General features: G+C 41.8%; 1 protein-coding gene across 1 annotated transcript in view; it reads right to left on the bottom strand.

The window, feature by feature from the left end:
• Positions 1 to 16,310, bottom strand: part of DISP3 (dispatched RND transporter family member 3) — a 36,330-nt gene that overhangs the window by 18,755 nt on the left and 1,265 nt on the right. The window contains 4 exon segments of the mRNA XM_005901306.2: positions 102 to 262; positions 674 to 808; positions 2,322 to 2,458; positions 15,322 to 15,541. Coding sequence (XP_005901368.2) covers positions 102 to 262; positions 674 to 808; positions 2,322 to 2,458; positions 15,322 to 15,541 — 653 coding nt within the window.

Raw genomic sequence — 16,310 nt, 5'->3', positions numbered from 1 at the left:
GAGAAGGGGTGGGTGGGAAGAGCGGAGACCAGGGTCCAGGTATGCATGGGCAGGGGTGGGGGGCAGGGGACGCCAGGCCAGGCTGGAGGGCTGGCTCCCACCTGGGAGAAGACGTTAGCTGCATAGGCAGCGGCCGTGGTCAGCGAGGTGAAGAAGGTGGCCTTGCCTGCCGTCTGGATGGTGTGAATCATCCGCAGTTGAGGGTCTTCCAGGTGGGTGGCCTGGCGGTAGGTGTTGATGAACACAAAGACGTCGTCCACGCCTATGGGAGGGGGCCGGGCCAGCTGGGTTACTCTGCTGTCTCCAGGTCAGATGCAACCTGGGCCATGAACCCAAGACCCACTCTCATGCTGCACGGCCCCCTCCCTCACCAGAACTAGATCCTTTCCTCCAAATCTTCACCACCCCTCACCTTTCCCACCATGCTTAACCTTTCTTTACCCAGCATATCCACCCACTCCTTCCACCTCTGGGGGGTTCCACCCACCATATGCCCAGAACCACTCACCACTCATACTCTACCCACCCTCCACCCCAAGTCCAAGGCTCTGAGGTCTGAGAGAGGACTTTTTAGAGCCCCCATGGAAGCCAGACTTTGCATCCTGTAAAAGGCCCTTTGGGGGTCAAATTTCCAAGTGGGAGGCCCATTACCATGGCAACAGAATCAACTCACCGATGCCCACTATCACAAAGGCAGCCACCCCATTGAGGATGCCCAAATACTGGATACCGAAGACCACGTGGTACAGGAAGAGCGCCACCAGGCAACTGAGGCCGATGCTGGCAATCCCGAAGAAGGACAGGAACACTGGGCAGGCAAGAAGCACAGGGAATGGAGTGGGGGGACCCAACAGAACACAGACACAGACACAGTGTCTCTGGCCCTGGTTTGGTCCTGCCTCATACACCCCCATCCCCAGGGGCACCTTCACCACCCCATTTGAGCCCAGTATAGTTCTCTATGCCCAGAGAAGGTGCTGGGCAGGAGGCCTGAGTAGCAGATGAAGCCCTTGATGAGTAAGTCAGGTTGTTCATGGGCCCTCATCTTTGCAGAGCTTACTTCATATGCTAATAGGGAATCATTATATTTTTAACATCTGTCACCCAGTAAATTAGAGGTTCCATGGAGGCAAGAAGGCAATGGCACCCCACTCCAGTACTCTTGCCTGGAAAATCCCATGGACGGAGGAGCCTGGTGGGCTGCAGTCCATGGGGTCGCTGAGGGTCGGACACGACTGAGCGACTTTACTTTCACTTTTCACTTTCATACATTGGAGAAGGAAATGGCAACCCACTCCAGTGTTCTTGCCTGGAGAATCCCAGGGACGAGGGAGCCTGGTGGGCTGCCGTCTATGGGGTCGCACAGAGTTGGACACGACTGAAGTGACTTAGCAGCAGCAGCAGGAGGCAAGAAGTACATCAGTGATGTTCACTACTAGAACTCTGGCACCTGAGAGCATCTGGCACATAGTTGGTGCCCAGTTAATATTTGTTACATGGATGAGTGAATGTCTTTTCCATTTTTGAAGGTATGACCAATCTCTCATTCACTTGGCCAATGAAGAGCACCTCCTGTATACACAGAAAGCAGCAGCTAGGGTGCATGGGGAGAGGACAGTGGAAAAGTGAACTGGGAGTCTAATGGCAGCTGGGACTTTAAAACAGGCTAAGGGTGGGACTTCCCTGGCAGTGGTCCAGTGCTTGGGAAGCTACCTTCCAGTGCAGGGGATGCAGGTTTGATCCCTGGTTGGGGAACTAAGATCCCACATGCCACAGGGCAACTAAGTGGGTGTGTGGCAACTACTGAGCCCATGCGCTCTGGAGCTCACACACCATCAACTAGAGAGCCCGTGAGCCACAACTATAGAGAAACCCATGAGCTGCAACAAACAATTTATACTGCAACAAAAGATCCCGCACGACACAATGAGGATCCCACGGTTCACAAGACCCGTTACAGCCAAATAAATAAATACTAAATTATAATAATAAACAGGCTAAGGAGTAATCCATAAAGTGTCCAATACTCCAGACTCCACAAAGCTTATCAACAAGAAAAAGACCGTCAAAGAACAAAAGGTTCAACTGTAGGAGGTCCTTGGGGAGCGGGCCCTGGGGCATGGCCCAGTCTGCCTCTGCACCTCAGTCACCCTGCCCAGGGTTAGAAGGTGATGTCTGAGCAGCTGTCCCACTGCCAGCTCTGATACAGTGGATTCAAGCCCATTTGCGGCATTCCCAAGCAGGAAGGCTTTGTCCAGAGAGAAGCACACTGGGAGGAACGAAAGGGCTGGCTCCATGCGGTGCTGCTGGAGAAACCGTACCTGAGCAGGAGGTGAGAATGTAGACGAGGGCAGCGATACAGCTGCTGCTGATGAAGGCCAGGAGCATGTCGTTGTTGAAGGTTCTGCGAACCTCATAATCAAAGAGGTCTGTGCCTCCATACAGGACCTGGACTTTGCTGGGAAGGGAGGACACAGAGGGAGGAAAGACAGAGTGGATCAGAGATGGAGGAGGACCACGAACCATATACCTCCTCAGTGGCTCTTTACCTTGGTTGTACATTATGGTCACCTGGGGGCTTTCAAGAATCCTGATGTCCAGGTCATACTCTAGACAAGTGAAACCAGCATGTCTCGGGTGGGACTGAATTATCAGTGAGGTTGAGATTGCTGCTCCACACAGATAATAGTCAATTATAGCTGAATTCTATGTCATTCTCATTATCCTCAATTCTCAATTGTTCACAACAAAATTCTAAATTCAAATCAGCTTCCAGATACTCAAGTCTTACAGTGCTATTCAGTGCCCGTTTAACAGAAGCTATTAGAAAAACTTAACCAGGTTGGTGAAGTTGATTTTTAAAATACCAAGAGGGGTGAGATCTGTTCCTGGTCAAGAGGAGTAACAAGATGAAATCTACATTTCCTCTCGTGAAACTAACAATTAAAAAAAGAGAGAGAGAAAGAAAATACATGAAACAAGATTCTGGACATGACAACAAAGAATGGTGATCTCTAAGAGATAAATAAAATGGGCTTTATGGTCACTCTGACATACTGGCTTGAGAAAGCTTCCAGGCTTTGGTGCATCCTAATATACGGTGCAATGGTAAAGAGCCCACCTGCCAGAGCAGGAGACACAAGAGACACGGGTTCAATCACTGGGTCAGGAAGATCCCCTGGAGTACAAAATGGCAACCCACGCCAGTATTCTTGCCTGGAAAATTCCATGGACAGAGAAGCCTGGCTGGCTACAGCCCATGGGGTCGCAAAGAGACACAAATGAGTGAATGAGCAAGCAATATATGGGTTAACAGACATCTTAAAAGAGCCTGAAAGTTTCCCAAACCTGATGAAAATGATAAACCCCTTGATTCAAAAAGCTTGAGCAGCAGACCCCCAAGCACAAAAAATCGTGACTAAAACAACAATGCACATCATAATCAAATCGCTCAAAATAAGTGACCAAGATAAAATCTTGAAAGCAGACTGAGGGAAAAAGAGGAACGAAAGTAAGAATGACAGGAGATTTCTCTTCAGAAACAATGCAAGTGAGAAGACAGTGGAGCAAGATCCTTTACCGACTGAGGAAAAAAGTCAGCCCAGAATTCTATCATTTGAAATATATATTTCAAAAACAAAGGTAAAATAAAGATTTTTTTTTTCAGTATACAAAACCCAAATGAATTCATCTTCAGTACACCTTCATTACAAGAGATGTTAAAGGAAATTCTTCAGGGAGAAGGCAAATTATTACAAATGGAAGTACACACCTACACAAAGGAATAAAAAGGACCAGAGATGGTAACAGCATGAATAAGTGTGTAAAAATGTCTTATTACATAAATCTTTTAAAATGATGGCTGACCATTTAAACAGAAATAACAGTAATGTAGTGTGGGGTTTATAACATATATGAAAATAAAATATATGACAACAATAGTATAAAGGTCAGGAGAAAGGAAATGGTGGTATACTATTCATATATAGTATACACTATACACTATACATGAAGTTGGACTGCAAGGAGATCCAACCAGTCCATCCTAAAGGAGATCAGTCCTGGGTGTTCATTGGAAGGACTGATGCTAAAGCTGAAACTCCAATACTTTGGCCACCTCATGTGAAGAGCTGACTCATTTGAAAAGACCCTGATGCTGGGAGGGATTGGGGGCAGGAGGAGAAGGGGATGACAGAGGATGAGATGGCTGGATGGCATCACTGACTCGATGGACATGAGTCTGAGTAAATTCCGGGAGCTGGTGATGGACAGGGAGGCCTGGCATGCTGCAATTCATAGGGTCACAAAGAGTCGGACACAACTGAGTGACTGAACTAAACTTAACTGATACATGAAGTGGTTTAACATCATTTGAAGGTACACTGATAACTTAAGGATGTGTACTATAAACCCTGAAAATGAGTTAAGTCGCTCAGTTGTTTTCCAGCTCTTTGTGACCCGTGGACTGTAGCCCACCAAGCTCCTCCGTCCATGGGATTCTCCAGGCAAGAATACTGGAGTGGGTTGCCATTTCCTAAATTAAATATTTATAGCTAAAAAAAACCAAAGGAAATAAAATGGAATAATAAAAAATTCTCAGTCCAAAAGAAGGCAGAGAGAGGAAAAAGGAACTAAGAATATATGGGGCAAAGAGAATAAAATAAAATTGTCTTAAGTCTAACCATGTTAACAACATACTAACTGTAAAAGGTCTCAGTTTAGTTCAGCCCCTCAGTCATGTCCGACTCTTTGAGACTCCATGGACTGCAGTACGCCAGGCTTCCCTGTCCATCCCAGAGCTTACTCAAACTCATGTCCACAGAGTTGGTGATGCCATCCAACCATCTCATCCTCTGTCATCCCCTTCTCCTCCTGCCTTCAATCTTTCCCAGCATCAAGGTCTTTTCCAATGAGTCGGTTCTTCGCATCAGGTGGCCAAAGTATGGGAGTTTCAGCTTCAGCATCAGTCCTTTCAATGAATATTCAGAACTGATTTCCTTTAGGGCGGACTGGTTGGATCTCCTTGCAGTCCAAGGGACTCTCAAGAGTCTTATCTAACACCACAGTTCAAAAGCATCAATTCTTTGGGGCTAAGCTTTCTTCATAGTCCAACTCTCACATCCATACATGACCACTGGAAAAAGCAATTTTCTTGAAGAAATCTCTAGTCGTTCCCATTCTATTATTTTCCTCTATTCTCTGCATTGATCACTGAGGAAGGCTTTCTTATCTCTCCTTACTATTCTTTGGAACTCTGCATTCAAATGGGTATATCTTTCCTTTTCTCCTTTGCCTTTAGCTTCTCTTCTTTTCTCAGCTATTTGTAAGGCCTCCTCAGACAACCATTTTGCCTTTTTGCATTTCTTTTTCTTGGGGATGGTCTTAATCACTGCCTCTTGCAAAAGGTCTAAATATCCCAAATAAAAGGCAGAGGCAGTCAGATTAGATTAAAAAATCAAGACCCAGCTGCCTATAAGAAACTCACATTCAATGTTGACACAAATAGGTTAAAAATAAAAGTACAGAAAAAAGTACCATGCTGACATGAATCAAAAGAAAGCTGGAGTGGTTAAATTAATAATAAATGAAATAAATTTCAGAGCAAAGAATATTACTATAAATAAAGAAAGTCATTTAAAAATTATAAAGGGCTCAGTTCGTTAAAAGAATGCAACAATACTAATTGCTTTGGACCTAATAACAGAGTTTTAAAATACATGAAGCAAAAACTGACAGAAATTAAGAAAGAAATAGACAAACCTGCAATCATAGTTGGCCATTTCAAAATCCCTTTCTCAATAACTGCTAGAACAATTAGACAGAAGATCAGTATGGATACAGAAGACTTTAACAACACAATCAACCAACCTGACTTAATTGACATTTATAGAACACTCCACCCAATAACAGCAGAATACATTTAAGTGCATAGGCAACATTCATCAGGACAAACCACACTCTAGACCATAAATAAGACTCAGAAAATTTAGAATAACTTAAGTCGTAAAAAGTATGTTCTATGACCACAATGGAATTAAATTAAAAATTAGTGACAAAACACTATCTGGGAAATTCCTAAACATTTGGAGACTAACAAACTTTTAAATAATATAGGGATCAAAGAAGAGATCAAAAGGGAAAATTGAGAGTATTTGAACTGAGTGAAAATGAAAGCACATGTCAAAATGTGTGAGATGTGCTAAAATGACGCTTAAGGGGAATTTTATAGCAATAAACACCTGTATTAGAAAAGAATACAGTTTTCGAATCAATGACCTCAGCTTCTGCTGCAAGAAAGCAAAACAAGAGAAAATTATACATAATGTAAATGGAAGAAGGGAAATAATGTAGATCAGAGTATAAGTATATAAACAAACAGAAAGACAATAAATATCAAAGAAACCAAAATCTAGCTCTTTGAGAGGACCAATAAGATTGATAAATTTCTAGCCAGACTGATCATGAAAAAAGGAGATAAGACACACACGAAGGAGGTGATACCACTCATAAGGGAATATTTATTATGAATTACCTTGCACCAACAAAGGTCCGACTAGTCAAGGCTATGGTTTTTCCAGTGGTCATGTATGGATGCAAGAGTTGGACCATGAAGACAGCCGAGTGCTGAAGAATTGATGCTTTTGAACTGTGGTGTTGGAGAAGACTCTTGAGAGTCCCTTGGACTGCAAGGAGATCCAACCAGTCCATTCTGAAGGAGATCAGCCCTGGGTGTTCTTTGGAAGGAATGATGCTAAAGCTGAAACTCCAGTACTTTGGCCACCTCATTCTAAGAGTTGACTCATTGGAAAAGACTCTGATGCTGGGAGGGATTGGGGGCAGGAGGAAAAGGGGACGACAGAGGATGAGATGGATGGATGGCATCACCGACTTGATGGACATGAGATTGAGTGAACTCTGGGAGATGGTGAGGGACAGGGAGGCCTGGCGTGCTGCGATTTATGGGGTTGCAAAGAGTCGGACACGACTGAACGACTGAACTGACCTTGCACCAACAAATTTTTACCATTTAAATGAAATGGACAAATTTCATGAAATATACTACCAAAGCTTGTGTAAGAATATAGAAATAACTTTAATAGCCCTACAAAAGTGTTAGTTGCTCAGTTGTGTCTGACTCTTTGCAACCCCATGGACTGCAACCCGCCAGGCCCCTCTGTCCATGGAATTCTCCAGGCAAGAATACTGGAGTGGGTAGCCATTCCCTTCTCCAGGGGATCTTCCTGACCCCAGGATCAAATCCGGGTCTCCCACATTATGGGCAGATTGTTTACCGTCTGAGCCACTAGGGAAGCTCTATATGTATATTTAAAAATTGAGTTTGTAGGGACTTTCCTGGCAATCCAGTGGTTAAGATTCTGTACTTTCATTGCAGGGGGCACAGATTTGATCCCTGGTTGGGAACTAATACCCTGCATGCTACATGGCATGGCCCCAAACATTTTTTTAATCAAAAAGAATTGAATTTATAGTTAAAACCTTCCCCTAAAGAAAACTCCAAATTCAGACAGTTGCATTGATAAATTCTACCAAACATTTAAGGAAGAATAATACCAGTTCCATACAAACCTTCCAGAAAACTGAAGAGAATATTTCCTACCTCATTCTTGAAGACATTTTGATATCAAAATCAAACAAAGATACTACAAGAAAACTACAGCCCAGTATCCATCATTAACATGCCAATGAACAAAGAATACGAATAGAATCTAACACTATATAAAAAGGATAATCCCAAGGGCGATCTGCCCCAAGAATGCAAGGATGGTTTAAACTTTAAAACTCAATTAATATAATTCATCATATTAAACTAAAAATGAAAAATGTATGTTCTCTCTCTAGATGCAGAAAAATATTTGAGATAAGTCCAATATTCATTACCGATTTAAAAAAATAACTTATCAGCAAATTAGGAATAGAAGGGAGCTTCCTTAACCTGATAAGTCACTTCAGTCGTGTTCGACTCTGTGTGACCCCATAGACGGCAGCCCACCAGGCTCCCCCGTCCCTGGAATTCTCCAGGCAAGAACATTGGAGTGGGCTGCCATTTCCTTCTCCAATGCATGGAAGTGAAAAGTGAAAGTGAAGTAGCTCAGTCATGTCCGACTCTTAGCGACCCCATGGACTGCAGCCTACCAGGCTCCTCCATCCATGGGATTTTCCAGGCAAGAATACTGGAATGGGGTGCCATTGCCTTCTCTGTAACCTGATAAGAGACATCTACAAAAACACCTACAGACTTCAGTCAGGGATAATGAAAGGTTGTCCATTCTCATCACTTTCATTCAACATTGTATTGGAGGTTCTAGCCAGTGCATTCAGGCAAGAGAAAGAAGTAAAAGAAATCCAAATTGGAAAGGAAGAAGTAAAACTATCTTTATTAGCAAAAGACATGATTGATTATGTAGAAAATTAAATAGAACCTATGAAAAAATTTCTAGAACTTATAAGGGAGCTTATCAAGGTCGCAGGACCCAAAGTCAATTATATTTCTATATATTGAGTTGGCCAAAATGTTCATCTGGGCTTTCCATGGTATTGTTGTTGTTCAGTCACAAAGTCTTGTTTGACTCTTTGTGAACCCATGGACTGTAGCACACCAGGCTTCCCTGTCCTTCGCTATCTCCTAGAGTTTATTCAAATTTATGTCCATTGAGTTGGTGATGCTATCTAACCATCTTATCCTCTGCCGCCCTCTTCTCCTTCTGCCCTCAATCCTTCCAATATCAGGGTCTTTTCCAATGAGTTGGTTCTTTGCATCAGGTGGCCAAAATATTGGAGCTTCAGTTTCAGCATCAGTCATTCCAATGAATATACAAGATTGATTTTTTTTTAGGATTTATTGATTTGATCTCCTTGCAGTCCAAGGGACTCTCAAGAGTCTTCTCTAGCATCACAATTCAAAAGCATAAATTCTTCAGCACTCAGCTTTCTTTATGGTCCAACCCTCACATCCATACATGGTATAGAAAAACCCAAAAAAACTTTTTGGTCAACCCAATACAAGCAACTAACAACTGATATACTTTCAACTAACAAGGAAATTTTTAAAAATATCATTTACAATAGAATAAGAATGTGAAATAGGGACAAATCTGACAAAAGATATCAGATTCACCAGGTTAATTGGTCATAAGACTCAATACTGTTAAGATGTCATTTCTCCTCAAACTGATCCAAGTATTTGACATAAACATAATCAGGATCCCAGTGGACTTTTATTTGGAGAAATGGATAAGCTGCTTCTGAAATTCACTGGAAGGGGATTCCCTGGAAGTCCAGTGGTTAGTTTTCTGTACTTCCATTGCACGGGGCATGGGTTCCAACCTGGTCAGGGAGTTAAGCTCCTGCATGCCACATGGTATGGCCCCCCCCCAAAAAAGAGAACCAACCATTAAGAAATAATAAATAAATAACACAAAATAAAATTCATAGGGAAATGTAAAGGCCCCAGAATAACTAAAATAACTTTGAAAAAGAACAAAAAGTTGGAAGACCAACACTTGGACAAGACATGGCATAAAGCTACCATAATCAAGACAGTGTAATACCAATGTGTAAATAAAATGTAAAAAAATTGGTTGATGGAATAGAACAGAGTCCAGAAATAGACCCACATATATATAGACAAAAGACTTTTGTCCAAGATTCTAAGCCAATTCAGTGAAGAAAGAATGATCTTTTAAACAAATGATGCTGGAACAACTGGCTATCCATACAAAATAATAAATATCAGCATGTTATGCTATATATAAAGTATATGTAGTGTATGTCTTACACCATATACAAAGATGAACTAAAAATGGAATATCACAGAACTAAATGTAAAGCCAGTATTAAAATAGTCAAAAGATCTAAATTGTTCACCAACAAAGACAAATGGATGTCAAATAAGCATGTGAACATCACTAGGAAGTACGGAAATCCAAGTTAAAATCACAATGAGATATCACTACACAGAATGGCTAATTTAGACTTTTTAAAATGACCATGGACTTCCCTGGTGGCTTAGATGGTAAAGAATATGCCTGTAGTGCAGGAGACCCAGGTTCAATCCCTGGGTCAGGAAGAACCCCTTGGAGAGGAGTCTGGTGGGCTATGGTCCATGGGGTCACAAAGAGTTGGACAGAACTGAGTGACTAACACTTTCACTTTCAAACTGACCATATCAAGTGTTAGAGAGTTTGTGGAGGAACTGGAATTCTTATACACTGGGTGAGAATGTAAAATGGTACAATTAATTTGGAAAACAATCTGACAGTTTCTTAAAAAGTTAAACTCACATGGGGACTTCCCTGAAGTTCATTGGTTAAGACTTTGCCTTCCAGTGCAGGGGGTGTAGGTTCAAGCCCTGGTGGGGGAGCTCAAATCTCACAGACCATGCGGCCAACAAACCAAAGCATAAAACAGAAGGAGTATTGTAACAAATTCAAAAAAGATTTTAAACAAATGATCCACATAAAAAAATCTTAAAAAAAAATACATTCATGTTTTTTTTTTTTTAAAGTTAAATATACACCTATCATATGATCTAGTCATACCACTCCCAGATATTTATCTGAGACAAATGAAGGCATTTGTTCACACAAAGGCTTTGTAGCATCTCTATCTACAATAGCCAAACCTGGAAATAACCCAAATACCCATAAACAAGTGAGTGGATGAACAAAAGGTGGCATCTCCACACAGTGATACTACTTAGCACTTAAAAAGAATAAACTGTCAATACATGCAACAACATGGATACAGTTCAAAACAATTAGGCTGAGTGAATGAGATCAGTCAAAACTGTGCATTCTATATGATGCCATATATACAAAATCAGAAAATGAAAACCAATATATAGTGATAGAAAAGAGAAAGTGGTCCTGGGGTGGAATGGGAAGGAAGGTGAGGCAGGATGGAGTGACTGTCAAAGGAACATGAGTAAACTTCTGAGGGTGATGGATCCATTCATTAACTTGATTGTGATAAAGGTTTCATAGTGTATACATGGGTCAAAACTAATCAAATTGTAAACTTTAAATATATGCAGCTAGTGAATATCAACTCAAAGCTGTTTTAAAAAGTCAAACAGGACACTTAAAAAAATGTAGAAAAGATCTTTGGATTGACTACTTTTTTGAATTAAATTCAACAAAGGGTTAATTGAGCTTTCATTAGAATAGAAAACTGAAAGTTTGGTCAATTGTTCATTCATTCATTCATTTGTATAGCATTTATAGAACACTTTCTAGGTTCTAGGTCCTCTTTTAGTTTCCAGCTATAAAAAGACATAGGCCCAAACTTCTACTCTTGAGTAGAAAGGAATAGCTCATGCAAGACCAATATTCCTGCTTAGAACTACTAAGAAATCAAATAAAACTGAGAAATCATCTATTTGATGATATTAGAGATTTCCTGAAGCAATGAAACTAGAGAGCTGAGACTCTAGAAAGGGAAGAACCTACAAAAGATAAGCTTCCTTTCTACAGCTGTGTTTACCCTGGAGGTATCTGCTAATTCTGAACACAGGCAGGAGGCTGAAAATCTAAGCAGGGAGTCAGAAAAACTAGCAGAGCTGTGGGTAGAGACTTGCAGACCAGCAAAGCATAAAACCAGTTTCTTCTGCAGCACTTCTGCCAAATACTGGGGCAGTCTAGAGTATGAGGCTACAAACTTAAGCAGAAAGCCTCAGAAAAACCAGAGAAGAGATATTTTTAGCTCTTTTGAGAGACAAAGCTTAGGGTTTGGAACATGTCAGGGGAAATGGGCTCTGCAGAATACACTAGGCTCTCAGGTGAAAATCCTAGAGAACCAAGGGCAAACTAGAGGTAGGCTGTGACTTTTCAGGACTACAAACCAGCCTCAACTCTGTGTATCTGCTGTTTGTTTAAGGTGATCAGCCACAACACCATCTGCCTAGTGGAGGGAAAGATAAACTTTCTCTGGAAGAAATAACATCATCTGGACCTCTATGTTTTTACATACAATATTCATTACTCAGTAAAAATTACCAGGCATACCCACAGGCAAGACCACATGACCAAAAACCAAGTGAAAGAACAGACCACAGGGAAAAAACCAAAAGATATCCATAATAACCTAAGCTGGTAAAGAATTGGTCTGCAATGTGGGAGACCTGGGTTCAATCCCTGGGTTGGGAAGATCCCCCAGAGAAGGGAATACTCCAGTATTCTGGCCTGGAGAATTCCATGGACTGTATAGTCCATGGGGTTGCAAAGAGTTGGACGTGACTGAGCTACTTTTACTTTCATCCATAATAATCTAACTTAATATGCTTCAGAACACAGAGGAGAATATGCACCAAATAAATTAAATGGTGAAAAATTTCACCAAGGATTTAGATCTATAATAAAGAATTACTGGAAATCCTCAACAGAAAAACATTAACTTTGAAATCTCAAGAGATATTAAACATCAAATTAGATACAACGGAAGACAGGATCAGTGAATTGGAATATCTAAACCAAAACATGCAAAGCAAAGAAAAACCTGAGAACATATGGGACTCATATAAGATAAGCTATAGGAATGTATTGTACAGCATGGGTAATATAGCCAATATTTTGCAATAACTGTACATGGAGTGTAACTTTTAAAATTATATTAAAAATTTTTAATTAAATTTTTAAAATGAAGAGAGCAGCATGCTGATTACCCAGACTCTTCAGCTTATCTTTCCAGCTCCCATATTTTATTATCATAGTCATAAATAAAAGAAAACACATGAGACTTTGAAAATATCTAACATTTATGTAGTTAGAATCCTTAAAGGAGATAGGACAGAGAATGGGGTAGAAGCAATATTTGAAGTCATAATAGCCCAGAAATTCCTAAAAGTGATGAGTTATATACCAGCAGATTCAAGGTCTGTGCACCTCAAGCAGAACAAATACAAAGAAAACCGTATCAAAATACAGTAGTAAGATTGTTGAAACCAAAAACAAAGAGAAATCTTAAAAGTAGCCAGGGGAAAAAAAAGACAATTGTTCAAAGGGGCAACAAAAAGATTTACAGCTGACTCCCCCCCTCCAAAATGATGAAAGTCAAAACACAATGGACTGATATCTTTTAAAGTATTAAAGAAAATAACTGTAAATTCTATACCAGAAGAAATATATTTCAAAAATGAAAGTAAAATAAAGATGCCTTCTAGACAAACAGAGAATTTATCACTAGCAAACCTGCACTAAAAAAAAATACTAAAGAGAATTCTTCAGATACAAGAAAAATGATCCCAGAGGGAAACATGAAATTGTAGAAAGTAATGAAGAGCAACAGAAAACATAAATATGTGAGTAAATATGGATTCTGACTGAGTAAAATAAAAATGTAATGTCTTATGAGGTTTAAAATGTATATAGAATTAAAATGCATGTAACAATAAGGCAAAAGACTGAAGGGGTATAAATGCAATGAATGAGTTCTAAGATTCTGGTATTATCAGAGAAGCAGTAAAAGTGATAATTTGTAGTATTCTTTGTAATAAGTCAAGATGTATGTTGTCATTTCTCAGGTAACAAGTAATAGACTGATTAAAAAAAAAAAAAAGATTTTATTGATCTAAAGGCATTAACGTTAAGACTACAGAGGCCCTGGTTATCACCATTCCTATGAAGCTCTAGGGGGATGGTAAGGGAAAGAGAATTGTTTTTTTTTAACCCAGGACAGGGGTTTTGTCTCAGCAGCTGAATGTATTAAGCAGAAGTTAACTGCCAGCCCTTCCCAGATTCCCAACCCAGCCAAGGACCATTCCCTAAGGTACCTCCATCCAGCCAGCCACCCATTCATTCCTCAGACAAAGAGGTACTGTGCTAGGGGCTACGCCTACAGAAAAGGAAGCAGTAACAATCCCAGTCCTCAACAAACTCACACTCTACTGAGAAATAATTAAACCAGAACTTTTTCAGACTTATATATCCAAATAAGTCACCTGCAAACTCTATAGGTCTGGGAAAAGCCTTGATATTCTACATTTTTAACAAGTCTCCAGGTGATGTTAATGCTAATTCGACTTGCACTTTGAATGACAAGGAATTAAAAAAGTAAAATACAGAGTGACAAGCACTATGACGAAATTGAGGCTCAGAGAGGTGAAACAGCCCGTTGAAACTCCCATCCAGGTGGAGTAACTGGGATCTGACCCCAGATATATCTTACTACAAAGCCTGTGCCTGTCTTATGGAGAAGCAAAGAGTCTGTGGAAATGGGTATGGTGATAATTTAATGCAATCTCAAGTAAAAAAATAGCCAGGTTGGATCTTAGTAGATGAACAGGGGTTTGCCTGGCAATGAAGCACAGCTGCAAGAAGACTCAGTACAGCAACTGCTGTAAAAACACATAGCGCTAGGGCACTGCATTAGAAACCCTGGATTTTAATCCCATTCCACCACTGATGAGCCTCAAAACTTTTGACAGTTTACTTAATTGTACTGTGCCTCAGTTTCCTCATCTATAGGATGGAGAAAATCCTAACAGCTCCTCTCTCGTCAGGCTGGTGTAAGAATTAAGTTAGATGGTGTGTATAAATGGCTTAGGACAGTATGTGGCACGGGGCAAGCACAATAAATGTTAGCTTTGATTATTACAGTAGCTGTTCAATAAAGGAACGAGGGTCTTTCAGACAGAATGATTCCTCCTGTGCCAGGGGTTGACTTGTCAGGGCAAGAGACTGAAAGGCATTGGAGTTATTACCCCGCAGGACTGACAGATGAACTATCAAATGATTTTACCTGGTGGGGAGGGGCCCAGTTGTTTCTCAGACACACATCCCAAGGACTGGAAGACAATCAGAGCACCTACTGCCCAAAATCTCTGTCACATCTCTTAACTCATCTCCTTCTAATGACCGCAGAAGGGTAGCAGGACTCATCATTCCCATTTTAGCAGTAACAGAGGCCCAGAGAAGTGAAGTGACTTGCCCACTATCTCCTTGGATAGTAAAGGCAGAGAGGAACTCCTTACTCCCTGGTTAATACTCTTTCCAGAAAGCCTTCTAGCACCATTGCAGGAGAAAATCAACACCCAAGACCTCCAGGGCAGAAGTTCTCCAAAGCTGTCATGTTCACTAACCATTAGCACTGATCAAGAAAAGCGTCCTTTCATCTGTCAGAGTGATGATGAGGATGTATCTGGCTCTGCCTCTGATTTGAAAAGAAAGACTTCCAGGGAAAAGGTTGCAGAAGGGGATCTGGGATGTATGAGAAAGAACCACCTGGAAACCAATTCCCTACCTTAATACAGCCCTTTCCTGGTTCAAACAAGGACAGGCACACATCAGATGCAGCTGGACTGCCTACCTAGTGGACTGCTTGGCCAGCATGGCCACATAGGTGACCACAAAGCTCTGAAACTTAGCCCGCTGCTCCTCCCAGCGATCGTCCACAGAGTAGTAGTTGGGCAGGGGTGCTCCAAAGAGGATCTCGCTGCGTAGAAGGGAGCTCTTGAGGTTTTCTGCGGAGAGGCCCTCGTCCACGTACCAGTAGAACTCTGGGTGAGTCATGGCCAGCTCTAGGGAGCCTGCAGGGGCAGGGGTCAAGAGGTCCAAGGAGCTCAGTAAGTCAGCTCCCACAAACCTTCCATCAGGGTCATCCTGCCGTCCTGAACATCTCACCCCCTTTTTAAGGAAATGGAAAACTGTCCCAGCTTGGGCTGCCTCCAACTGTCTCTAACAGGACAGAGGGATGGTTTAGAGAAATCACTGCTGCCCAAAAAGAGCAGCCCCCCAAGATCTGCTCAGGCGGCTCCCACTAAGTTTACACCTTCATTTCAGCTTGAACTTCACCTAATACCAAGGCTCAGTCTCTGCAGTCCTGTAACTCCTTCCCATCCCAGTCCCACCTTCATCTACTTAGAACCCTGCCATGTCCCCCTTAAAAGACATACCGAAGCTCTGCCCCCACAGCCAGCCTCTGTCCCCTCCCCATCCTTTCTCAACTCTCATCCCTAATGTACCTCAAACGAATCCACCTTGATCTTCCTGCAACCTCAGCCTCTCTCCAAATGCCCAGTGCTCTGTAACCACATGCCAGCTCCCCTCTAACCAACGTCATGCCCCAGCCCCAGCCCAAGCTTTATCTAACTCTGGGCATAGCGTAACTCCCAATCTCCATCAATCTAGGTATGCACCTCCTTCCTTGCCTCCCTCAGATCCCATCTCACACCCAACCCTCTCCCTGCCCTTCTTCAATAAATGGCCTGCAGGCCTGCCCAGCACTCAGCTCCAGCCTGACTCCACTTCACAGCCAATTCCAACTCCATCCTCTTACCAACCTGGAGAGTACTGCAG

Source organism: Bos mutus, chromosome 16, assembly GCF_027580195.1.
Source record: "Bos mutus isolate GX-2022 chromosome 16, NWIPB_WYAK_1.1, whole genome shotgun sequence".
Lineage (NCBI taxonomy): Eukaryota > Metazoa > Chordata > Mammalia > Artiodactyla > Bovidae > Bos > Bos mutus.
The sequence above is the reverse complement of the archived record's forward strand: the minus strand, read 5'-3'. Positions and strand labels throughout refer to the sequence as shown.